Source organism: Falco rusticolus, chromosome 3 (assembly GCF_015220075.1).
Source record: "Falco rusticolus isolate bFalRus1 chromosome 3, bFalRus1.pri, whole genome shotgun sequence".
Lineage (NCBI taxonomy): Eukaryota > Metazoa > Chordata > Aves > Falconiformes > Falconidae > Falco > Falco rusticolus.
In genome coordinates, this window is record NC_051189.1 from 30,235,930 (window position 1) to 30,262,767 (window position 26,838).

Here is a 26,838-nt window from a genome sequence, read left to right on the forward strand (position 1 = left end):
GAAGAACCTGCTGCTGAAGTAACCGTAACTGGAAGGACAGTCTTGGAAGGAAGGAGTGCTAAGACCCAGCCACCAACTTTCAACAAGAACTGGAGAGGGTATGGAAAAAAGGGAGCTACTGGTACTCTGCAACCACTCATGTCATAGGAACAGTATTTTAAACTTAACTGTGGAGCTGTATTTTATCAGTGTTCATAAACAGCATTAACTACTGTGTTTTCCTTGGGATATTCACTACCTCTGAATCACTTCTGTGATGAAGGGACAGTACTGGGAAAGATGGGTATTGGTCCTCCTCCCTCTTGCAAGGGGGCTCCCACCTGTGCCCCACATCCAGGGACGAGTGTTACATGACAGCAAGCAGTCCACAAAGCTGCACTAGAGCGTCAGGTGCCACCCACATTCAACTCATGCCAACTTCGCAAACTTGAATTCAGGTCTTCTTCAAACAAGCCATTGTGGAACTAGCTGAAGTTGCTTCCAGCCTTCTGTACAGTTTGTAAAAATAAGGGGTTTATTATAAGATTTCCTCTATTTCTAAAGAGAAAAGATTCTGGACTGTAAATGTTGTATAAAAACTTAAATGAATTTAAAAAATAAACTCTTGAAAGTTTTTTTCATTCCTGCACATTTTATAATAGTTCTGCCCAGCATTAGTCTAGAAGTAAAGTTTTGCCATTGCTTGAAGAAACTTCTTTTTTCTTCTCTGCGCAGCAAGCTGCAGGACCTCCTCAGGGTTGCTGGCATTCAGCTCCGTCTGGCCGATGGCTTTTATCTTGAAACAAAAGAGGAGATATCACTAGCAACAGGCCTTCCGCTCAGGCTCTGCCATTACACAGCACCCTCAGCGCCGGTGCAACAGCTGCACACTGGCATCCAGGTGCTATTAAGAATCGCCCAACAGAATTAAAATGGGAAGCGGCCATTCTTTTCAAAGGCGGGCTCAGGGAGGGCAAGGTAACTAAAGGCAAGCCCACTGCCTCCAAGCCCCCTGCATGAACTTACTGCTATCTGGCGCTTGTCTGTCTCGCCCCTTTTGTGGTGGAGATCTGAGGGTGAGTCAAGGAAAGAGAAGGGGGTAGGAAACAGACTTTTCCAGCCACGAACACCCGGTACGAGCCTTCTGTAGTGCTATTCCGTTGAAAGGATACATGTCAAATACTCCAAGATGGTGACATCCCAGATGTATTCGTAGTAAGAATCCATGGCATCATGGCTGAAAGAGTACAGGTTAGGTAATTAACACATGCAGATGCTGTGTATTTATCAACTTTGCAGCAACATTTACCTGTTTTGTTCCTGCAGTGCCTTAAATGCAGTTTTATAGTCTACTTCTCTGAGGAACTGGCATAAAATGGCTACCTGTAAGGAAAGACTCTGGGTGATTCTGACAGCATTAATTCCCCAAAGACCGAAATCTTCTACACAAGACCTCAGTAATTCCCCCCTTCCTACACTCAAGTGCCCGTTTCCACAACAAGTTCTGAGCACCTGAACTTCGAGAGCATACGCAGCTCATTCCAAAACATCAACAACAGAGCGGCCACTAAAGGGAAGAAGAAGGGGGTTTACTCAAACCCAAATGCATTTAACAGCTGTTACATCAGCCTAATACAAGGCTTATTATTTCTTGGGGTTGTTCATTCTCCACTGCAACAGCCACATGGGGTTATCATGAGGAACGAGGCCAGGTTCCCAGCACCACCCCACAGACACTGTACTTTTTCTCAACTCTACCAAAAATTAAATAAACCTGTAGCCTAAGAGAAAACCGGGACAAACAAACCCCTGTGACTATTTCTGCTTTTTACAACATTTCCTGGTATGTGTTTATTTACTCATTAATCTCAGTCCTTTTAGTGTCCTAGAAGCAACAGTAACAACAAAATTACTTTATTGCTGATTGCATTTGGATTCAGTTTTACTTTTTAGAAAATTCCTCCCCTGCCTTTTAACATCAAAGTAATTATAAACAAATGTTTTAGTTAATGCCATGCTTCACCTCCTTACCTGGGTGTGACAGTTGAGTAAAGAACAACACTTGATCATTCTTTTTATCACCTACAGGATAGTTAAAACACAAGTTTTGAAATGACAGTATTGGAACACAAACAACAATCCCCCCCCCCCCTTTTTTTTTTTTTAAAATACAAGGGATCAGCTAAACAGCTACTGCCATTCTGAGCTGGTCTGCCTGCCCAGCCCTGCCCAGCCTGGTGGAGCTGGGGGATCCCCACACCACACCGTGATGTGTGCGCTCTGAAGCTTTTTCACCTGCTCACTACTGCACTGGAGTCCAGTGCCAGTGCTCTCCTCGCTGGTAGCTCAGCACGTTCAGGCTATATGAACTAAGAGAGAAAGCCTGTGCTTCAGCAAAGGAGAAGCTTCAGATTTTCTACGGGCTTCAAGCAACAAGCAAAGAAAAATGGATCTATGATGATTCATATCCCTCAATGCATCAAGATATAAAACCTTACAGGCTACGGGAACGCAGATGCGTTGAGCAGTTTTGTCTCTATATAGAATTAGGACGTTGACTGAATCTAAAGAGATATTTCTGTACATCTAAACCCCATTTTAACTCACCTGGTCTGTGTATACATCTGGTGGCACCATCTTATTAAAGAAGTCTGAGCATACAGCTCCTGCCTGTAGATAATAGTGAAGGGCTGCTGAGTACTGATTCGTTGCTGCAATGGAAAAAACACAAAATAAGGCCTTAAAAGTAAACATAGCAGGCATTTCTAAGACTCAGATCAGTTGTTTATAGAATTATTCAGACACATATATTTCATAGCTGAATTCTACTGGGAAAGTGACTTGCATATCACTGTTTAAAAAGCACAAACACACAGGAGGTGGTAAAACAGTGATAGAAAACTACACAACTGGGAAAACTAGTAACACGGGCAAAGCTGTGCCTTTTGAGAATTACTTTTTATTCTTCAGATAGTTGATCTTAAATCCATCAAGCTTATGAGTGGAAAAGTAGTTTGCCTTCACCGGGTGTAGCACACGGGTGGTAGTGACACGGTTTAGTTGGTATGGGTTACAAGGAGCCAGCTGACACCACCACACACATCTCGTGGTTAAGCACTAGTTCTACTCCCAGTAAGTTCCTACTGAACAACGCTCTCTGGTGAGAGCAGGCTGCTTGGCCGCTTTGTTCCTGAAACACAGACCTGACACATACCAGGCACGCTCCAACCCTTGCTCTTCCAGTACCAGCTTCTGAGGCTCCCTACAGAAATGCCCTCCTGCTGGGGCACTGTTCTACCTGGGGCCAGCAGTAAGTACTGCCGGTTTAGAACCTTGAATCGCTCTCCCATATACAAGGTGACAGCGCTAAACACTTGATTAAGACCCCTCCCCTTCACCCCAAGGGTTATAAAGCATCTTCTAGACAAATATGTCTCCTTTGGATTTCTGCCCATCTTACTGCACACCACAGACATCCTTCCAGTCCAAAAACCAGATCTGGGAACATGCACCTTGCCTCCTGTAGCAGCCCAGAACACCAGCACGTAGACGGCAGAGGCACAGCTATACCCTCTTTTACTGCCAGAAAAGAACAATCTGGCTTAAATGCCAAATTTCACTAGAGTGGTCTCAACAAATAATCTGAGTGGAGGAAACGTCCAACTACCTTTGAGCACGGGTACAGCCATGTCCTTCTCTAGCACATACACCAGGTAGTACCGTACTTGTCTGGCTAGCTTCTGAAAGCTCGTTCTTCAGCACCTACCGCTCTGCAGTCTCTTCACTCGCACTATGAAGTAAGCCCCATGAACTGACTCTAGACTGGGGGATAACTTTACAAAGCTTAGTATCGCATAGGCTGGGCAAGATTTCCCCAGGCAGCTGCTGCCTTGCTACAGTCTGGGTGTGTGGTGGTGCCCAGGATGTGAAACGCTGTGTGTGCTGCTGTACGTGCCAATTCTGCTGACTGCTCCCAGCTGAGGAGCAAGGGTAAGTACTGGGGGAGTGGCGGGGCAGGACAGAATGACATCTCAGCCAATGCCAGACCAGGAGTTTACGCTTCCTCATTTACAAATCCTAGATACCTCCCCAGATAAAATACAGATCCTCTCCACTCTGCTCATCACCTGCTCCAGCGAAGCCCATCTCCACTTTTAAAAGCAAGCACTATTCACGCAACTTTTTGTTCACTTAAAAGATTTGAATGTTAGGGGTTTGCGTAATTATACCACTCAAGGACCAATTACACTAAAAAAGTGAAGTTAACGATGACTCTTAAAGTTTCCCTTACCCTAAAAGCAAGTCCACATGACCCATAGAAAGCTCAGTCTGTCTGTAGGCTTAGACAACCTCCAAGACAAATTCACCTACACTATTTGCATCTAAAGATTTTAAACTCATCACCTGAGCTTCTTTTCCTAAGAGGAAATACAAGGAGGGTTATGTCAAGCAAATCTTAGAGACGTAAGGTACCCCAGTAGTGCTACAGACGTGCTAAAAATAGGCATTGGTTTCACTTACCAAAATAAATATCTGCCTGAATAATTAACCAGAAGTGGTTGTTTGCGTTGATAGTCAATGCATAGCTGACCAGCTCTTTTACTGTAACAGCCACAGCTTCAAAGTCCACCGATTGAAGACTAAAGGAAAAAAAGAAGAAAAACAATTCCTAAATGATTGGTTTGGGTTTTTTAAACACTAATCTCATTTCCCATCTAGTTTAAGTCCTAAGCACTTGCATTGTGTCAGGCAGAAATAACTCCAGGGAAGATTCAGCGTTGCCTAAGACTACTGTTGAATTGTGTCAATGGAGCAAGTCTGACAGAACAAACACACCCCTCACAGACTTGGACAAAACGTCCTGTGGCTGACACCAGAAAAGGGATCTGTGCAACAACATACGTTCTCAGTTTCGAGAAGTTTGAAGACAACACCTGAAACCACTACAAATTTTTCACAGCATCTGCGTGAATAGCCACAGACAACAATCTGGAAACCTGTGGAACCAGCTTGGAAGGAAAAGCTGGGAATCGTTTGGCACATTGCTTGGGCAGCCTCTCCCAAAGTTCATGTGGAATCTCCATTTTTTCTAAACATGTTTTTTCTCACCCTACTGCTAAATTTTGGCAACACTGAAAACAACTGTCTTCTGCTTGACCTTATACACTGAAGTCTGTACCAGTAACAACGAGACTATTCAATCAGACCAATTAAAGACAGACTAACCACACTAAGCATTACACACACTCTCCCTCACGAGAGTCATCTCTCCCAAAGCATACACGGAATCTAAACCAGTGAGGTTCTAGTCCCACGGAGCATCTAAACTTCACTGGAGAACTACAGTTCAATCCAGCCAGAACAAAGCAATGGATACCATACGCCATGTAGGATTTTGGCTATTATTCACACACACCCCTAAAAAAAAAGTTATTTCCTATTAGAGTATTATATAGTTCACATAAACCCTCAGTTTCTTGTACCCACATCTCCACCAGGACCATCAGATTAGGAACACAAACCTCCATGCAATCAGACCAGTCTGCTCACAAACAGAATGGGGGTCAGCAATGCCCTCACACGGAGGAGTCACACTAACACACAGTAACTAACTGGAACCAAACCCACTACGAAAACATGTACTTAGAAAATTGTATTTTTAATTATCATCTTACTTGGGGATGGATGAGGGCCAGATGGAAATGTGCTCTGCTGCAATATCATTCACAATATCTTCCTAAGAGAAGAGAGATGGTAAAAGAAATTACAAAGATAAACATTTCAAGAAAGCCAAGTAGGATGCTTATGATATATACTAACCCGAACATTATGAAGTTTGACAAACAGGGACAATATTGTGGTTAAAACCAATGGTTCCTGTAAAGGAAAAAAAAAAAAAGTATTCCCATGAACTAACAAAACTCCATTTTCTTTCCTAAGCTTTAAAGCTATGTAGGAAGTTCTGAAAATCATTATAACTTCCTATAGAAACAGAGCAATACTTTGTTAAGTACTTTGTTAAGAAACCTGCAACACAAGGATACGGTGATAAAGTTTCTGCAGGAAGTAGTTAATTCAATCTCCCCAACTAACTCCTTGTATATAACCTTTACTTAGGTTTTGCACATCTTTATGTTGTTTCTGTGGCTACTGCCTAACATCAAACTTAAGCTAGGTATGCTACAACTTTCTATGCATTTACAAACCCACAAGCTATAAACAATTTCCCATCCTCTTACTTCCGCTGCTTAGTTATGATGCAAATAGCACCTTCCCCCTCCCTCCAAAAGGTAATGCTTTGCTTCCTGACAGCTGCAATACACATACTCTTAATGTTAATAGATCTCCATTGTCAGAATTCAGGGTAAGATTGGGGTTTTTTTTTTAGAAGCTGTTCCACACTGCTGTATGGCGGGGTATAGCAAATCCAGAAGTTTTTCAGCCATACCAACCACCTATATAGCTGTCTGATTTTCTGGAATTTAACAGGAAAAATCCAGAAAAACACTGTATCGAAAAGAAGTTCTGGTTGCAAACACATTCTCAAGACCACTATAACTTACCCGAAGCTTTTTGATGAAGGACAGCAATTCACTCCTAAATTAGGGACACAAATACACAATCATCCACAACAAGGAATATATGCAAACTTAATACACTGGAAACAAGAGTCAGTAAAGCAATTTCTTAACCTCTCAAAATACCCCTTCACCTGTAAGTTTACAAATGCAGGGTACAGAAGTGAAAACACTCAAGCAGGTCATTCACTTTTAATATAGTCACTAGCAAGTGTTACTTTTGTATTTAAAATAGGTTAAACAAGAGGTATCTATTATTCCACAAAGCTACAAAGGGCATGAAAATCACTACGTAGTTAAGTCAACCATTGACTCTTAAAAGGGAAAGCAACTGAACTGTACTGTAATTCTCCAAGCTAGGGCTCCAACAATGACCTACAGGCTTACAGAAGAGGGTACACAGTGATCGTTTATAATGTACATTGATTCCTTGTCATGCCACATCAGAAGCTGTCACCACAAGACAACCTAGACAAGCACAGCCTGTTTAGGAAAGGTTTCACTGCCCCTTTTCCATAACAACAACAGGGCCACTGTCCTTTGCTGTTTGGGTCAGAGGTGTCAGAAAAGGCTCAGTAAGCTAGAGTACACCTGTACTGCTTCCTTTGCCTTGCCAGAGCGTACAACTGAAACCTACAGCAAGCACGTTCCCCCCTTACATCCATCCCACAGCAGTGGAAGAGAAAGCAGCTGGTCTTTAGGCACACATTAACCTGATTAGCTCAAAGAAGGTAAAGAAACAGTCAATAATTTGACAGGGGCACCTTTCCCAAGTTTTTAACATAGAAAGTTGTTCAATATAATCATACATTCCAGAATTTACTCTAATGGGCAACTTATAATCAGGCTTGGAGTTAAGAACAGGCTGAAAACACTGAGTGGACAAATCAAGAGTCCCAAATCAATCAATCTATCAGTCAGTTAAGGCTAAGGCTGGCTGAAATTACCCCAGTTGAGAGTATTTTCTTCCTTTCCCTCTCCCCAGAAGCTCAACTGAACTAGAACTTCATTTCAAGACTGAATAATGTCTTTAGATTCAGAAAGCTACATCTAAGTATAGACACATGCTGTGAGCTAGGTGTTCAATACAGTTATAAAAGTAGCTAACTGATAGACTCAATGGAGACTGCAAAGCAATTCTATTCAGTATGAAGCCGACAGCCCCCCGTCGGTGAGCTAAACTGCCCTCTAGACGCCATTGACTTTCCTGGGATATCTACACTGATTGTAATGGGAGCACACGCATACATGCTTTGGTGTCTGTACATTGACCTGAATCCCACACACTCCTTTTCTCTCTCTGCACATGAAAGTCAACACATCACCACTAATAATCTGCCCACTGGTGGTATTGGATGTTTACTCAGAAAAGATCTTTAGCTGCTGTCACCGCAGCACTCCACACTGTGGAATCCAGGCAATTTCTGAAGGGAACATGGGGTCAAATATACAATTCAATCAATCTTTAAAAATAACGTAATAAACCCCCCATACCTGTACATAATGCCCAGTGTAGACTCCCTGTGTTTTATCAAACTCACTCTGCCATCATTCCCCCGCTTGTGCTGGTTGGATACACTGCAGATTTGTACGACGACTTCCCAAAGGTCTTTAGCTGTCCGTCTACTTTCTTTGGGACCCGGAAGTTCTTTGCAGGTAGCAGCCAGCAACTGCCCCAGCTATGCAATGCAACAGAAAAAATACAGTAGCTACAGTTTCTCTGAACATTGACTACAGCAAAGGAATTACTGGCACTTATAATGGCTAAACAAGTGATTTTAAGTTAGAAACCACAAAGCAATGTGACTGAACTCAGCAGAGGACATCGATGAGAAACCTGGAAGACAGGAATTAAACAGAGGATTGTTCTCTTTATTAGTTTCCTTAGGGTATATTTCATTACTATAGGCTCCAGAAAACAAGCTTTGTGCTCTGACTTAAACACACTGCATAAAACCTAAAGCCCACAAAATATAGTTTTACAAAGACTGGCTCCCTAGAATTCCCTTAACTTTCATATAATAATTAATCTGAACTGAAGCTGGCTCCCTCTGCTACACAGAAAAGCTGAAACTCAAAATGGAAATTAGGAAATACCACAGGTAAGCAGAGCAGGCCAAAAATTAATCTGTCCTGTAATGTGATCTGCATTCAGCTTCACTGCCTGACTCTGAAGCAGAAACATTGCTGTAAAACCATTTTAAGAGCAAAGTTTTTTTAAAAAAGGCAGTGCTTGAATGTCTCCAGAAATTCAACGCTGGTGTTGGGTTAAAAGATGGAACCATTATAGTGCATTTGGAAAACAAGTGTCTTAGGAACAGAAAAAACACCAGACATGAAGCCTGAGACCTGCACGCTTCTCATACCTCCTACATGAATCTAGGCCGAGTTCCAGCCCAGAGGAGAGTCCTTTATGAAAGTGCTGCAGGGTTTCCATCAGCTTATGGATCATAACCACACATGACTGCTGCTTACGGAACCAACCTCAGCTAGCAGCCAACAAAAGGGCTGAGATGCAGTTTCTTTCATCTGTCCTTGCAGCACAGCCTCCACGTCTTTTGTCAACCGTCAAACCACTTGCTGCTTAGCCCTGCTGTCTTCTACACCAGACTGAATTCACTATAGCCACAAACCCTGACACTCTTGAGAGAGAAGGGTACATACTTTTAAAAGTACAAAAGACCTCAACAGGGAGAGTCAATTACAGCTTGACAAGGCTTTGAGACTGAGCACCCGTTACCTTCACATAAGGGTTAGTTTGAACCAGAGGTAATGGAACTTGCATGGTCAAATATTCATTCTCACACCAGTTTAACAGGAAGGCAACACATTCTTCAGCTATAACTTGTCGAAGAGGAATATCTGGAAGAAAAGAGGTTCTTTGCTTAACTTTTTTTTAAGAAAACACTGCTTATGAAAACAAGCAAAACCCATGTCCTCTAACTAGCCACTGCTGTTCCATAGTTAGTGCAAAAGAACACGATGCTTAGCCCTACAAGCGATCTCACCTCTGAAAATTAGGAGCAACAGCAGCTTCCTCTAACCACAACAGTACTATGTTACTCCCTCAGCGTGAAAACATGCAGACTGCTTTAACAACTAGCGAAACTTTTCAGGTAAAAATGCAGACATATTTATCCTGTTCAAGTCCTTCCAGTGGCACAAAGCAGAAACTGTCAGTGTTCAGTAATATGTAGGCATCATGACACTGCTGTTCTCATTTACAACTTCTAAAAACTAACTGAACTCCTAGAGACTCACTAAAACCAGCCTTAAACTTCATGATTGTTTTTTTCCAATTACACACCTAAATGGTAAACCTACAATACAAAGTCAGGTTTATTTCCCTTTTTCTCAAATTTTGTGCTTTACTGCATCCCAGGAAAGACTGCAGTGTACTTACCGGGTACTCTCATTTCCAAGTATCCTCTGACTCTGCTTATAAGATCAGAAGGAGGACGTTCTCCAGAAACACCAGCTCCAGCTTCATGAGTATAAATGTCTAAAAGCAGCATTTCATTCAGCATGACTTGACGGAGTTTTGGAGAAAACTCTGTCACGAGTTCCAAGCAAGCAGCAAAAAGCTGTTTTGCATGGACAAAATCCTGCAATAAAAAGGATATGCTTTAATGATTCCTAATGGATTCGTAAGAGAAAAGACTAAGAGTCAAAGTGCTGTTTAGCTCTATCCTGGCTGAACCAGCCTTGACATCCATTATAGTTAGCACTGCTCAAGCATCTCACAATTACCATTTATATTTTTGAGTCCTTTGGACTTGCTATTAAGTTTAACAGTTCCAGATTTTTCAAACAAAGCAACAAGCTTAAGCAAAAAAATATCAGAAATAACTACTGCATATTAGGTACAGTTTGGCTTTAGTTCAGCAAACTATTGATATTGTCAATTACAAGGAAAATAAAACAGCATTCCAGTTAATTCCTTACGTAAAACAGCCAAAAGAACAGCATTTAGTATCAGTTAAGTCAAATCACTGCTGGGTTTAGAATCAACGTGATTTAGTACATCATAACCAAAACATTGTATGAATGAAATTAACTCCGGGTCCAACTCACTGGAAAGCCATGGTCCTTGCTCTACTGATGGAACTTTGTGAGACAGAAATATTTAACCCTTATATGACACACAGAGTTTGTGTACGACATCTCCCTTGCCCCTTAATTTTTCAATTCCTTTTCTCAAAAAAGGCTTCCCATATTTTCAGTGTTGTTACGATTCAATTGTCCAAACCAACTCACCAGTAACTTCAGATGGTTTGCTCACCTTAATTGTACAGCAGTGTAATCCCTTTGCCATAAGGATGTAGACCAAATCCCTAGTCAGACTGTCTTTGATTCCTAAAATAACATTGCCGTAAACATTTGGTACTTCCCACTGGGAGAGAAATACATAGGACATTTGCACAGAAAGAGGTTTCAGAATTCACATCACTGCTTAAAACATAAACAAAACTCAAATATTGAAAATGATTGCCAATTAAATGTCAACTCTTTCAGTTTTATATCTAATCCAAAGTAACATACGGCTCATATAGAAGTACAATACAAATTGCGAGCTCACCTACTTTGTTCATACTCTGAATATGCAACAATTGGGAGGGGGGGAAAAGCAAGAACAAACCCCCCAAAAAGACAAGAAATCATTAGATAAAAAAGGAAAATCTCTTCCTCTCTACTGCTCCAAGCTTTTAGTGACAGCAATATTATTTTAGTTTAAATTCCTAACTAGTCAGAACACTGAAAGCAAAAGCTACAGAAGCTTGTTTTCTCACAAGGAAAGTTTGTGGTAACAGCCAGTAGTTCCTTAAAACAAAAGTTTATATGTTTTATTGTAACACTTTTCATAGAGAATGTGAGTTTAGATAGGTATCATCATTCTTACTAAACCTCCATTATGCAGAGGGAAAAAAAACCCCTCACACTGAAGATCTATGCCAAGGCTCACAATGACCACATTAAATAAATTACCTTATTAGAAACTGTCCAGAATTGGCGTTCTGAAGTCATACCATGCAACTCAATTAAGATCTGGCGAATCCTCCAAGGATCTACTGACAATATGAGCTGATGTTCAAGCTGTCCAATATTGACACTTGCTGAAGCTAGAAGAAAAGCAATCTCAGGTCTCCAGTGCATTCCTTCTTGATGTAAATGCTTATGTTTCTTTAGTATGTAACATTTTAAACATAACACAGTAAGACCAGCAGATACATTGATGCTTTTGTAGGCCCTGTGCATCCTTTCCTGCCCTTCCACAAACACCTTGCGCTAGCTTCCCAGCTCCCTGACCTAAAGGGCTGCTTGCAATGCCCCCTTTCCTCACACCAGCATCTCTGAGTATTCCCTTACCCTTGCTCCAATAAAGCAATAGGTTCAAAAGCTGCACCAAAAAGTGTTCCCATACTGCTTTAATGAAAATATGCATTTTCTCAACTCATTTAAATCAATGCAAGACTGTATTAGAGCTGAAAAGGTAAGTTCTTTCCAGCCCCAGTCACCATCTGGCAGCTCTTATGTTAGCTTTGACTTGTGCAGCTGCACAGCCAGCCAGCTATGTCTGGGAAATGAACTGGCCGAAAAAAATCTGTGTTTCACTTTGGTAGGTTTAAAACTTCATCCAGATGGTACTCCTGGACCAGCTCGCCACACGGTCTCACAAGCATTAGCGCTGGTGTAAGTCCTGAGACAGGGCGGCCGTTCTGGGAACAGCTGTCACAGATTTTGTTCAAATCAACTGCCAATGAAAATTACCTGGGATATCATAAAAAGAAGTCACTGGTTTTGTACACAGGTTGATTCGAGGAGATCTCTTCCTCATTTGATCAATGAGCAGCTTCCGTTCATCATCTTTCAGCAGTTTTATGAACAGCTCATGAGATGAAATCATAAAGACAAGCTGAAGATCTTCCAAACCCAAACACAAGTTTCTAAACAAATAAAAAAGTTAATACATGAGCAGGAAGAAGCTGCTTATTTTTCCAGTTATAAGTTCTCAAAACATTTGTGAAAGTGTAAATTCATGTTATCTTAATATGGGTACAAACTTCAGAAATGCTGCCATTTTTCTCTTCAGTGCTTCCGAAGCATCTTCCAAGTTTATTGATCTTGAACAAACCTGAGAAAGAAAGCAGATAGTAATTAAGCAGCCTGTTAGAACTTTTAAATATTTATTTACAAACAGTGTTACTGCCCAGTCCTGACTATTAGGATCAGCCTGTAACACACTCTCTCAAGTGAGGCAACAAAGTTATCTGATAAACACTGTAGCCATCACAGATGGATCAGGTTCTTTCAACCTGTACACAAGACAGGGTGTTTCAGATAACTGTGATCTTCCCCCAGACACAATTTATACTCCTTTTCCTATTCCTTTGATACTTGGGTGAGCTGAAACCGAGTGCCACAGTATCAGTCAGCCTCACCAGATCATTAAGCACATTACAAAGCCCTTTTACATGAGTTTAAAAAGAACAAGCATTTCTAAGTGCAAAACTGAAAAATTCACAAAAGTAACGGGGTTTGGTTTTTGTTTTTTTTTAATAAAACAGCAGTTGAAAGAACTAAATAGGTGAATTTAATTGCCAGCATGAAACTTTTTTTTGAGAAATACATTTTAAGTCCTAATGAAAGCAGCTGATGGAACAGCTTTTACTTGCTCTGAAGTACAGAGTACTGTCAATCAATTCCTGCCACATGATTGAAGAGACAAGCAAAAGACAAGGTTCAAATGAAGAAAAGGAGATATGAAAATAACAGCAAAGCAACCAAAGGATTAAATTTAGTCTGAGCAATAAGTTTCCTAAAAAACTTCACTGAGAGTAACAGTTTAGGTCTCACATATACAGTAACTTCAGGATCATTTCATGACACGCTAATTTCTACAACAAAGCTGGTAAGGAGAAGTGGTCCATATCAACACACACTTATTTTTCTAATCTCTCTCTCTCTCTCACGCAGAGAATTTGTTTCTTTGTTCTTTGAAAACAAGCATTCAACAATATATCACTTAAAGATATTAATAGCAGCAATTTCAAATCCAAGCTGAAGCAACAGGTCAACACTGGTTCCTCCCCAACAGACGGCAATGCAGCTATGAACAGAGGCAAGACTGATCACAGAGTGTAATTGTACTAACTGCAAAGAAGCTGAATACAGTTTGAGAAGTTACCTTAAAATGTGTTTTTCTCAGCTTCAGAAATCTGAGCATTACTTGCAACAATAATACAGTTATGTGGGGAAAGATATCTCACTGAATACCAATTCCCCTTCTATTTCAGCTAATTTCTTTACCTCAAGGAGGAAGTCTATTTTCTCTTTGCTGGGTTTCAGGAACAGCTGACAAAACTGAATATCAATTGTTCGACCCTGCAATACATCACAGACTGTATTGCACACGCAGACTTTGAAACAAACTTCATCCAGAGCATCATTCCTGCATGAACACAAAACTGAAGATCACAGAATGTCTCTGACAAACACAGAGTTGGTACCACAGCAAAGCTCCAGGCCCCAGATCCCATGACAAGTTTGCAGCACACGCCTCTGCTCAAGACTGCACTCAGAAAAATTTTACTTAGGATCTACTTCAGTTTACCCAGGACCCTATCTTCTCTAAAAGAAAATTCCCTCCCCGCCCACAGCTCTGTTTCACATGCAGGCTTCATTACCACTTTGGCCTGAGCACCACTAGAACTTCCAACTAGAGCAGTGCATGGCTGACAGCTCAAAAGACTTCAGGAATATTCATGCATCTCTGAATATAAAATCATTGGATGAAAATCAAAACAAATAACCAGAGCCTATGGCTTCCTTCTCTTAATCCTTCTCTGTGTGCCTTGTGCAGATTTCAAAGTCATGCTCATCCATCCTTTGTCTAACACTCATCACCTGAAGGCGCTCTGTATCAGGTATGAAAGCACCCCTAGACACTGCTAAGCTACAGCCTCTAAGATCACCTTAATTAAAGAGATGTTTATTTGACTTCTCTCTGGCTGAAGTGAAAGCTGAATTCAGTAACTACTAAGCTCTTACACAAGAGGCTGTCAGCATCGAGACTTCTTTTTCCTCACACGTTTGTAAAACTGAGCCTCTCTCACTTTTTCAACTGAAATACTGTAGGCACCTTTCCTTCGAGAAGAATTATCATCATGATTATATGGAAATGCTTTTCATATAGCCCTGATTCAAGTGCCTAAGCTCCACTGAAGGCTGAATTTTGGATGTGGCCATGTGCTCAGCATTTCTCAACTGGGAGCCGTCCACAAGCTGCCCTTCTAATGTGCCTAATTCTCTCTGCTTATTATACATTTTTTGGTATTAACCATACTAATCCTTCAGCCCTGGGCTAGTTCAGCAGTGCGCAAGGCTCCTAATCACAGGTAACTACACTGCCAGTGTTCCTAATGAAGTACGTCTCCTACAATATTACTGCTTAATATTGTTAGCCTGACCAGCTTTGACTTCAAGTTTTAAGACCTCTAAAGAGGCATTAACTTAGTTATACATTGTATATATATGTATGATAAATTATGACACAAATAAAAAAAATAAAATCAGTAAAGTGGTAAAATTAAGTGTTAATGTTCATCAAATTTTACCCATAAGGCACAGTGAGATAAGATCAAAACACAGCTCCTTAGTTGGACGATGTAGTTTAGACCATTACTAACAGAAATACAGGCTGAAGTTTCTTGTACATAAGTAATTCGTTGTTAGAAGATTTTGTATACTTTCCATGAAAAACATAACTAATGAAAATTGCTTTTCATCATCATTGAACAGATCATTATTTAACGTCTCACCCTTGTTGAGCTTTTTGGAAGAGTTCTCTCAGCACTGATTGCCTGAACTGAACAGGTAAGCTGAGGGTTACATTATCTTCAAGAAATATCTTCACTACGTCCTGTAACACAAACACAACTGGAATAGTCAATGGATAATGCAAAAGATACAGATAAAGTAATTTTCCATCTGGTAAAAATCTTCAAACTAACAGAAGTGGCTTGCACCCATATGTAATGCTAAAATTCATTAAACAACCAGAAAGGGACCAAACAACAACAAAGTTCTCTATCATCAGAGAATCAAAGGAAAAAAAAAACCAAACCAAAATACCACAAACTTGCACATCCCAGCTGCAACATTCCCTGAAACCCAAAGAATTAGATTCTACCTGAAGACTCCATATATCAACAATCTATTTAAATTGTACGGAATCCAAGCTATTTTCATCCAATAAGTATCAAATTATGTTATATTCTTATATATGTGTATTCTAAAACAGCATGTTAATGGTTAACAAACAAATTTATTAAAATCCATGTCAGTTCCAGCGGAATCATCTACATGGAATGATTAAAGAACCCCTCAAATACACGAGTTCATTTAAGCACCCTACCTGATAATTGCCAGATTTCATACAGCTATGGATTTGACTATAAGGAGTTGCCTGTTGAGATGCATCATCAGAAGATGAGGTAAGAACTCCACAGGCTTGACAGTACCCAGCTAACCGTTCTTCATCTATGGTAAAATGAAGTGATGATGAACCATTCTGAAAAGTAAGAGTTAGTCAAATCTTATTGGCCAAAATATTGTAAAACATAAGCTTAATTCAGGAACAAATGGAGACTTACAGTATCCCAAGTAACAGCAAAACAACAGAAGAACGTGCATGTACACATTTTTTTAAAAGTACACTTTTATACATGCTCTTTACAGCTTAGACCACGTTTAGTCTATTTAAATACAAATGTGAGTTTTGCAGGTTCTGAAATATAAATATGAAGCAAAATAAAAAAGGAAGCATACCTTAATTCTAAATTAAAATGTTGTATTATTTAAAAGGTCGGAACATGTACAAGTTGATTTCCAAGAAAAAATTAGATAAAACCAAAATATGACTTGCTGTATAGTTACCTTCCTCAAACACACGTCATCACAATCAAAATACCACAAAAGACACAGAATGTACTGTTCAGTTCAATTAATATTAGCACCGGAGCTATTATTCTTGCATTTCTTGGATAAAAAACATTTGTGTAAGAGAACATTCATTACAAAACATAGAACAAAGCAGCAATATACTGCAGCCACTTAATATAACTTCAAAGGCGGCAATGAGAAAAAACAAAAATTGCTGTCGAAGTCCCATGAATTTTCTTTAAAAACCATGTGTATCATTAACAGTTATTAAATTGCTAAAGAAGGAAGCAAAATTTAGACAAATTTTTTTTACAAGAGTTGAACATACATGCTAATAGAACACCCAATACCTTGGCAATCAACTCCTTTGTTTTGAAAAACTTCTCTTTAGCATTTTCATGAACAGCTGCATTTGTAGATCCTTGTTGAAAATAGATTGCACCCAAATCATAGCAAACCTGCAAATAGCATTTATATAAATCACTTTACCTTGGATATTTATATAACATTTTAAGTTTAGATTAAGTATTTCAGCTCAAACCTTACATGTACCTTAAACTACTCCCAGTTGTATCTAATGTACTGACATACACTGCATACCTTTCCCCACTTATTTCAATTGTTTGTTCTTTAACTATGACCTCAGTGTGAGTAATTCTGCACAGACATGACAAAATTACAGAATTATTTCCCCGTAATTGTTCACTAGAATGCAATAAGCTGCCCTTGTCATATAATGGTTTACTCCAGGTGGGTAGCATGGGGGTGGGTGGGTGTTGGGAGGAAGTAACAATATTTACAGTGTTGAAGAAAGCTCTAATAAATGTAAAAACCAAGTCAGTAATATCTCGTTGCATTAAAAAAGAACACAGAAAATTTTAATAGAAAAATACCACAATTTATCTCAAAAATTTTATCTAACACTTTCGCTAAAGAAATAGACACAAACTGAAAGCTTTAGCGTAGAATATAAGCTACCTGGCACTGTATCTCCTCTGCACTGATTTTCAGTCCAGCTGTGGAACTTTCAGTTTCTCCATTCACCATACCAGGCTCCATGGCTAATAAATCCAGAGTTCTTATAGTGTGCACGTAAAGATCTTTGTTTAATTTAAGTGCTCCTTCTAGGACCAGGATGGAATCAGCAGCTTGCTCTTTCAACTGTAGTAGTTCAAACACATTGAAAAAAATCAACCTCTTGGTATGGAGCTTAGCTCTGGGTTTAAATTAACACTAGAAATGTATCAGTACAGCAGAAGGATAGCACAAAAACCTGTCCTTATACACTTGTCTCATCGCTATGTAGAATCTACTCCTGTATTTCTTGTAAAACAAAGAAATCTGTGACTTCAATTTCAGGTACTCAGAGAAACAGGATCAAACTCTTAATTCCAATTGAAACAAAACATTTTTCTGTTTCACCTACACCTTTTTATACACTTTTGGAGCATTAAGTTATTCAACAATCAGATTGCAAACTTTTAAGTTATTTTTTCACTGCTGAAATAAACCCAGCATCTACATGAATAACAAGATTTAAAAAAAAAAAACGGATAAATTGGTTAAACAGTTAAAACATCATTCATGCTCATCTACTTGAAAAAATATGAAAAAGTAAGAATTGTGGAAAATGTGTAATAAAATTAAATGATTCCAAGTAGTACAAGAGTAGGAAAATGAGCTAGGCTACTTATGGAAGTAGCTCTTTCTTGCTTTTCTCAAAGGGAAACGCTTGGGGCATAACTAGCATTCTCTTGAAAGTTACATACAGAAAGCAGTCAGCTACTAAATGCTTTTAAAAAAACCATTTTAAGTCTTGAGTTTTTCTGCCATATGATTTTGCAGCTCAAGCATGATATGGTCTTAATTACTAATCACACTCTGATTTTGTAGAGGTTTGCTCTATTCATTTGCCACCAACAATGGGCTGATGAAAGAATACTTCAATCACACAAAACAGATTTTATACTACATGGAGTGCAGAGACAACACCGTCCAAAATGCACACAGTGGGACTGTAGCAAATGCTAAGTGGCAAATATAATATAAATTTACTGAATCCAACAAAAGTGTGATGCCATTGTTTATTTCCTGTAAATTTACATGTAAATTCAAGCAAAAATAAGCAGGGGGGGAAGTCAGGAAGTCTCACCACTTTCAAAATATTTTCCGTTAGTTCCTTTTCTTGCTGCATCTGGTTCATCCTGGAAAATAAGCAGAAGAGGTCAAGATCTCAACTATAAAGCAAACCTGCATGTTATTTTACTTCATGTTCTAGACCACAACAATTCAGTCATAGTAAGTTTCATTTCATTACATTTTAAACATTATTATGCAGATCCACTGACTGCTCTTAACCATCTATATCTGAAAGACAGCATTATATAACAAAAAGATAAGTTTTGAATGAGAATGTGGTTCAATAAAATGGAGGTTACAAAGCTTTCATTGATTTTTTTTCTTTAAAAATCACATTGCTAGTATTAGCAAAATTATCATGAAGAAATCTGTTTCCACAGCCTCAAGTCTCTTGAAGCTTCACTATTTAAATCTTCTCGAGCATGTGTCAGAGGCAGAACTGTGTTCATGTGTTTATGCAAAAGCATTTTTAAATTATGCTTATGCAAAAGTATTCTTAAATTATTTCCCCATACAGAATTTTTTCATTCAGGATCAGACTTTGATACATATACGACAATACAAGATTTATAGTAAAATGAGTTGTAATAGTATTTTTAATTAGCATATTTAACAGACTCTCTCAAACAAGTATAGCCTAATGCTACGCTATAAAATGAACATAAAAAACATGAGAAGTACCACTGAGATACTCCCTACTATATCAGAGAAATTTGTAACATAAGTATCAATTCCAAGGACAGGTTGTAACTAAAGCCACAAAACTTTCAGAATGCAAAACTAATACTGATGTCAAATTCCAAATTATGGCCTAATGAAGTAAATTAAAATATTTCTATTATTTCTCAGGTTACCACACATAATGTGGCAAATTGCTACAGCAAAACAACCATATTAAGCAAGCTACTGTAAGTTAAAACAGGATGTGAGAAATGTAACCTAAGCTACAGAATAAGCATACCACTTAGGCAAATCACCATCTCTCTTTCTCCCAGATTTTTCATTCTTCTACAAATTCACAGCGATGGTAACACATTAAGAGTGGAATGACAGACAAGTACATACACATATCAAGCATGTCTAACAGGAAAATAAGAATATACTTGAAATAAGTATGAGTTTTCCATGCTACAACTAGCCATTTTAAGCAATTTATGTCATTAACATGATTTAATCCACTTAGACATTAAATTTCTGATTACAAAATGCACACAAAATTCAAATTAATTGTACTTGTAACTTACACATTTAACTGAGGTGGACCAGGTTTCACTTGCTTTACAGGAAAACTACTTTGAACAATGGTCCTTATGGCCCTACAGAGAGGAGAAAATTAAGCCAAGAATGGTATTAGCCTCAGAAGCATAATAAGCAGATTACATGTCTCAAAAGTATGAGTTTATCTCTTCGAATACATTACACCATTAGAATACATTCTCTACTCAAGAGCACATCTAGTATTTCAGAAGTGCTCTTATGTCCATGAGAAGCTAAAAGACAGCAAGACTTTTATCTTTGTAAGGTGACAGTTCAAACTACTACCTTGACTATATTTTAGAGAACAAAACCAGCTGTAGAATAGCTTTTCAGACCCAGCTCCTCATTATAACCCACCTACAGATCACAAAGATATTACTTTCAGATTCTTTCTCCTCTATGAACAGAAGAAAACATTGCTTTGTTCGATGATGATTTTAAGATTATTGCCTTAAAGTTGCTTACCATCTGTTGTAGAGTAGTATTGCCATCGCAGTGGTTGGGGGTAAGCTAGAGAGGTCTACATCCACATGTTTAGTTCCTGGGGGAACTTTGCTGATACATAGAAGTTCATTCAGTAGCATGTTCAATACAGGAACAGACAAGCTATTAAAAAATAAATAATTAAAAGAGAGAGTTAGATACTTCATACAGTAATCCCACTTTTGGAATGTTTAAATAATATACAATACCATTCAGTACTATATAATTACTTAACATCCCATGGAAGTAAGGGTAGTAGGATGTTTATTTAGCATAATGAAATGCTCTGTATCAGATGGCAGTCTAGATCAGGTATGTAGGTCAGTTACCAGGTGTTAGCAGCAGAAGTTACGCCCAAGTGGAAGGCTGCCCCGACAGCTGAACTACTACTGTGCACCACTCTTACTCCACACAGACACATCCCCTGAATAATCAGTCACCTATAACAGCAGGTCCCAACTGGTGAGAAATGTTTTCAAAGTAGTCCCAACTCATACTTCCAGAAGGTAAACAACCACATTTCCATTGCAAATGGCATTTCATTCACATAAAGAGAACACTTCTCCATGCTATCATGGCTTATCCCCCTTTCTGCAGCATCCACTAACAAACAGTGAAGTTAAGACTAGGCACTGGAATAGAGCGCTGTAGAACACTGTAAGCTGCATTACGTAAAACATGCATTCAGCTGGGACAGAACTTTCCTTGATAAAATGAGAAGATATGCAGGCTGGACTGCATCACTCCAAGCTTTTGAGGCATAATTTAACACAACTGAAACATTATTGCTAATTTAGACATTATTTGAAATTAAAAGTGATGAGTTACTGCCAAAGCACCTTTGACCTTGTGAAAAACTTGCATTCTTTGCAACCAGCATAGAAAACGATCAGTGAAACTATACATTTAGCAACTAGAGTCAGAGTTCAGGTAAAACAAATTTTAGGTCTTGTGTTGTATCAGTATCCATGCCTGCTACAAAGGTGTAATTTTAAACTAACAAAAGCTGGTTTTACTGTGTGAGGTCCAGGAATCTTGTTTTCGTTGGCAAGAGTACAACATCATTCAAATGTTCATAACAGCAGAAATTTAAAAAAAACTTGGGTCAAGCCGTTATTTTTATTTCTTTTTAAATGCCATAACTGAACCTTTGAGTATAATCAGTTAAAACACAAGAGCAGTTTCTTAATTAAAAACAATTTTGGGCTTCACAAGTTAACAGAAGAGGAACTCTAGCTACTGTACAGAGATGCTAAATTGGTAGTTGAAATGACTTCATATTGTTTCTCAAAAAAACCACCACAGATGACAAGATTGTTTTGTCCAAAACCCAGAATCAGCCCAATAGTGTCATACCGTAGGACTGATTTCTGAATCAGGATTGTACCTCCATTTTAAGAAGTAAAGGTACTAACTGACAGGAAATACACCATGAATAAATGTCAGTTTAAATTTAAATTCCTCCTGGAAGAAGGGAAGCAGCCACTAAAATAAAGCAAGCTCTCCTGTACACATTCACATCTGCTTTCAAAGCTGAAGGTATATATATAAAGAAACCCCCTATTGTATACCAGATTCTTTTGTCCACGCTGTATTTTCACAGCTAACCACAATAAAGGTTTCTGTTCATTCTCTGCCGTTGTGCACTATCTTGCAAAGGTCTTTGGCAAGCAGTAATCTTCCCTCACAACATTAAGGCAGACAAATAGGATATAGCTTAACAGATGATAAAAATATTGGGGGAAGGTGGGGGTGGCGAGAACTTCATAGGTAAAAATTAATGACATCTCATTGTTGTGGCTTAACCCCAACCAGGAGGTGAACCAGAAAAAGGTAAAACCCATGGGCTGAAGCAAGAACAGTTTAACAACTGTAAATTGTCAACAGTTCAACAACCACAACAACAATTGTAATGAAGAGGAGAGAGAGAGAGAGAGGAATAAAACCCAAGGGAAAAAAAGCCCAAGCTATGCACAATACAACTGCTCACCACCCACTGACTGATGCCCAGCCAGTCCCCAAGAAATAACTGGTCCCTTCTGGCAAACTCCCCCCAGTTTATATACTGAGCTTGATGATCTGTGGTATGGAATATTCCTGCGGCTAGTTCGGGTCAGCTGCCCTGGCTCTGCTCCCTCCCGGCTCCTTGTGCACCTCCCCACCGGCAAAGCATGGGGAACTTGAAAAGTGCTTGATTGAGAGTAAGCACTACTTAGCAACAACTAAAACATCAGTGTGTTATCAACATTATTCTCATACAAAATCCAAAACACAGCACTGTACAGCTACTAGACAGCCTCTAGACAGCCTCTGTCCCAGCCAAAACCAGGACACTGGTTCCAAGCCCTTTTACTGCTCATTATAGTACATTATTAAATAAATTGTAATACAAGTGAGGAATACAAATAAAAGTACACATGAAGAAACAAGCCCTACCAGCAATTTGAAGGAAAATATTTTTTTCAAAACACTTCTGAAATAAAAAAAAATAAAATCTATGCAACATTGTAAAAAGAAATATTTTCAGATCAACTCAAGACGACTTTTTGGGTGGGTTTTTTTTTTTCTTCTTTTAAAGAAACTTGTAACATACTCAGAGCCAATGTTACTTTTATGTAATGAAGAACTTCTTCCAAGGCGTCTGCAAGCCAAATGATTTGTTTAGTAACTTTATCAGAGGGCAGGAAGGCTCTGCAGAGGGGTCTGGACTGATGGGCCGAGCTCAGCTGTAGAAAGTTCAACAAGGACAAGTGCCCGGTCCTGCCCTTGGGTCACAGCAGCCCCAGGCAGCGCTGCAGGCTGGGGCAGAGCGGCTGGGAAGCTGCCTGGGGGAAAAGGACCTGGGGGTGATGGTCAACAGCCCGCAGAACATGAGCCAGCAGTGTGCCCAGGTGTCCAAGGGGGTCAACAGCATCCTGGCCTGTATCAGAAACTGTGTGGCCAGCAGGACTACAGAAGTGGTTATTTCCCTGTGCACTGGTGAGGCCACACCTCAAATACTGGGTTCAATTTTGCAAGAATCTTGCAGAGAAAACTCACTGCAGGAAAGACATTAAGGTGTCCAGAGAAGGGCAACGGAGCTGGTGAAGGGTCTGGAGCACAGGTCTTGTGAGGAGCAGCTGAGGGAACTGGCGTGGTTTAGCTTGGAGAGGAGAAAGCTCAGGGGAGACCTTATTGCCCTCTACAACCACCTTAAAGGTGGTTGTAGCAAGGTGGCTGTCAGTCTCTTCTCCCAGATAACAAGCGACAGGACCAGAGGAAGCAGCCTCAAGTTACACCAGGGGAGGTTCAGATTGGGTATTAGGAAAAATTTCTTCAGCCAAATGGTGGTCAAACATTGGAACAAGCTGCTCAGGGAACTGCCGGATTCACCACCCCTGGAGGTGTTTAAAAATAAGACATGTAGACATGGCATTTAGGGACACGGTTTAATGGTGGTCTTGGCAGTGTAAGGTTTACAGTTGGACTCGATCTTAAAGGTCTCTTCCAACCTAAATGATTCAATGATCCTATGCAAATTACAACTGGGGCAAGCAGTGCCCTGCTAAGATTTTACACAGCTGAAGTGCACCTCCCTAATGTGCTTAGCACTGCCAGAGTAAAGAAGTTCCCAACAGTTCTACCTCATCAGAGCATTCAGCAGCTGAAATTCTTTGGTTTAAAAAAATTAAAAGGAAAAATGCAAAGGTGGAGTTTGTCTATTTCAACCAGTCAGTTCAGTGATCTAGTTTGCAGGTATATAGAGTTCTTCACATGAACAAAGCCGGAGCAATACCTCCAACTTTAAGCATGCCAGAATGGAGCAACTTGCCACTGAAGAAAAGCATAACCTAAAATTCATCTTTATGCAGTTTAGTATGTGGATCTTAATATCTAAAGCCCACAACTCTTGCTCTCTGAATTATAAACAGTATTGATCTGCTCACAGATATTGCCTTTATCAAAACCTTTTTCTAACTCAACAGATGAAATCCAACTTTATTTCAGCTGTCAGACCCAAAACTCTTCTTAATGGTAGAAGATACTGTCAGAAGAGGGAGCAAGACAGACTTTCATTTGTTAAAATAGAGATCTCTGGCAACTTCAGTTTAGTAATTTCAGCATGAAGATTTACAGATTATACCTTTTCTCCAACACATCCAAATCCCACTTCAGATGAGCAGCAACTTTAAGAGCAAGAAGTTTTAAGATGCGGTTTCTTTTGTTATCGGGTGGTGGCTGAACTTGGTTCTGTTCATTCACTGATGGTTTTGAAGCTTGTTCCAAGAACTGGACAATCAGCTGTACAGGTGGTGGATCTGCAAAACACAATCACTTTCCAAATTCTTTGTAAGCCCAGAAATCAATTTCTTGTTGCAGCTAGGGACAGGGATCTATCTCCTTGTCACTTATACAGCTGACATTGCCACCTGGCAGATTCTAACCCCAAGGGTATCTTGCTTATGCCGACCCAAATCAGACTATTAAGATACCTTTGTTTAACCTCCAAGTTTACTTGACCATTATAACCAAGCTCTCAATACTTTCATTTATTCTATTTTGTATTAATTTTCTGTATTTGCATCTACAGAAAATAAGTGTTGCCTATTGAGATCACAAGTTAGCTGTTGCAAAAATATCCACCTACTCTTAGTTTTCCTCTGTATTTTAAAATATATTTACAAGCAGCTGCTGGTACCTCTGAATACATTTAGAAGATACTTTCAGACCAATTAAACAAAACAAAAGTCCCCAAATCTCTCTCTTACGGTAAGATAGTCTCTCTAGTACCTTTGTGCTACTTTGAAAAATTGAAGCCAAATCATAACTACTTCACTCTCACTGAACTTTGTGAAATGTAGAACTGGTATTAATTATTATTTAAAATCATAAAATAGCAGTGTGAGATCTAAGCACAAAGATAAAGGCTGACTATACTTAAATTTACTTCTTGCAGAGGCAATACTGTCCCAGCTTTTCCCGTTTCCTCCACCTGCCTGTGGAATTCAGGTACTGGAAAAGGCGATTCCCACTTATGATTGTCAAAAGATCTGCTACTTTTAAATAAGGTCACTTTCTTACAATACATCAGACTAGGTTTCTATTCATTCCAGGTCAAAGATGACAGAGCAATTTCGGTGCTGAACCTTTAGGACTCTAGTTCCTGGCGCTAGCAAGACTTTCACGGGGGTAAAACAGCTGCAAATTGTAACGATTTCGACAAAGAACACTTCACATTATAAAAATAAACAAATTGTAGCATTTCCACAAACAAAATTCACATATGCGAAGGGAGAAGTGATCCACCACGCAGGAAAGATAGAGAAATTACGTTATTAAACAGGAAAGTTAACGTAAAACGAGACAAACACATTTGCGCTTGCTAACGCCGCGCTGGGCCCGCCGTCCCCGCCTCGCCCTCCGCACCGCGCCGCCCCCAGCCCCCCGGGGCCGCCCCGGGCCTGCTCCCGGGCGAGGGCTCGCCTCCCACCGCGTCACCGGCGCCGCAGTAGCGAAGCCCCCCGGTGCCTCCCCGAGGAGGGCAGCGCGGGAGGCGGCGCCGGTGCGCGGCCGGCAGCACCAGCAGCAGGCCCCGGGAAGGCGGAGGCAGCGACCGAGCGGCGTGCCGCAGCCCTGAGGGAAGGGGCCCGCGGGGAAACGAGCGAGCGGTTCTTTCCCCGGCGCCCGCGGAGGCGCCGGGCAGCGGCGCCGGGCCGCGCCTCAGGGGAGGTGGCCGCCGGCAGGGCCGGGCCGCACGCACCGGGAGAGGGCTTCTGCAGGTGCTGCTCCAGCAGCGCCTCCTCCAGCAGGAACTCGAACCAGGAGGTCTGCGGCGGCGTGCAGGGCCGGCTGGAGGTGGCGGCCTCCCGGTCCGCCGCTTCCGCGCTCATCGCCGCCACCGGCCTCGCCCGCCCTAGGTCCAACGGCGACAAGATGGCCGCCGCCCCCCCTCCGCGCGGGCGGAGCCCCGGCTCATAGGGCCGCCCCCGGCCCGGCCCAGCACGGCGCGGCGGCGGGTGGGGCCGCGTCCCGTTACCTCGCCGGTCACCTGCGCTGTGGCTGCGGCGGGCAGCGCACACCCCCGGGAGCCAGCCGGGTGGCAGGATAGCCTGACCTTCATCCGCACCGGTGTGGGGCGTGGGCAGCCCCCCGCCTCACCGCCAGCACCGCCGCAGCGTGCCCCCCCTGCGTGTCCCCCGTGGCCGGGGTCCCTCGCGGTGTCGCTCCGAGGCCCGGCCCCGCCGGAGCGGCGGCTCTTGCCGCCCGCCCTGGCAGCGCAGCCCGCAGGCCGCGGGCTCGTAAATCCTCCCTGGCCTTACCTCTCCCTCCTCCCGCCCCTTCCCCTGCTGCCCGAGTTCAGTAACAGTAAATACATGTTTCGATGTGTGGTGACGGCAGTGAGCTAGAGAAGGGGGCGGGAGGGCAGTGCCCGGAGCGCGGCCCTTCCAGTGGTCAGAGCGGGCTCCTGCCGCCCAGCCCA

At 40.9% G+C, this 26,838-nt stretch overlaps 1 protein-coding gene across 2 annotated transcripts; it reads right to left on the reverse strand.

Annotated features, from left to right (window-relative positions):
• Window positions 1-491: 491 nt before the first annotated feature.
• On the reverse strand, window positions 492-26,321 carry INTS8 (integrator complex subunit 8). Of its 2 annotated transcripts, XM_037379169.1 has the most exons (27): window positions 26,119-26,321; window positions 24,502-24,676; window positions 20,361-20,501; window positions 19,883-19,954; window positions 18,652-18,703; window positions 17,478-17,660; window positions 16,850-16,957; window positions 15,973-16,128; window positions 15,377-15,477; window positions 13,866-14,007; window positions 12,620-12,690; window positions 12,327-12,502; window positions 11,544-11,677; window positions 10,840-10,950; window positions 9,961-10,162; window positions 9,298-9,419; window positions 8,052-8,236; window positions 6,543-6,576; window positions 5,800-5,856; window positions 5,655-5,716; window positions 4,501-4,619; window positions 2,587-2,690; window positions 2,011-2,061; window positions 1,289-1,362; window positions 1,152-1,216; window positions 1,006-1,049; window positions 492-775 (listed from the first exon to the last, which is right to left on the reverse strand). In XM_037379169.1, the coding sequence occupies exons 1-27, from the start codon at window positions 26,246-26,248 to the stop codon at window positions 659-661; spliced, it is 2,988 nt and encodes a 995-aa protein (XP_037235066.1). In that variant the 5' UTR covers window positions 26,249-26,321; the 3' UTR covers window positions 492-658. The 2 variants fall into 2 exon arrangements, with proteins under 2 accessions (XP_037235066.1, XP_037235067.1); XM_037379170.1 differs by lacking the exons at window positions 492-775; window positions 1,006-1,049; window positions 1,289-1,362 and having other exon boundaries at window positions 1,146-1,216.
• Window positions 26,322-26,838: the final 517 nt, after the last annotated feature.

What these genes read in the sequence shown, in the direction of transcription:
- INTS8 (XM_037379169.1), bottom strand. Translation starts at nt 26,248, where the DNA reads ATGAGCGCGGAAGCGGCGGACCGGGAGGCCGCCACCTCCAGCCGGCCC. An exon ending in CAAAGGAGTTGATTGCCAAG is followed by an intron (nt 16,129 to 16,849) that starts GTATTGGGTGTT and finishes CTTACTTTTCAG; the next exon opens with AATGGTTCATCATCACTTCA. An exon ending in TACTCAACTGTCACACCCAG is followed by an intron (nt 1,363 to 2,010) that starts GTAAGGAGGTGA and finishes CTTTCCTTACAG; the next exon opens with GTAGCCATTTTATGCCAGTT.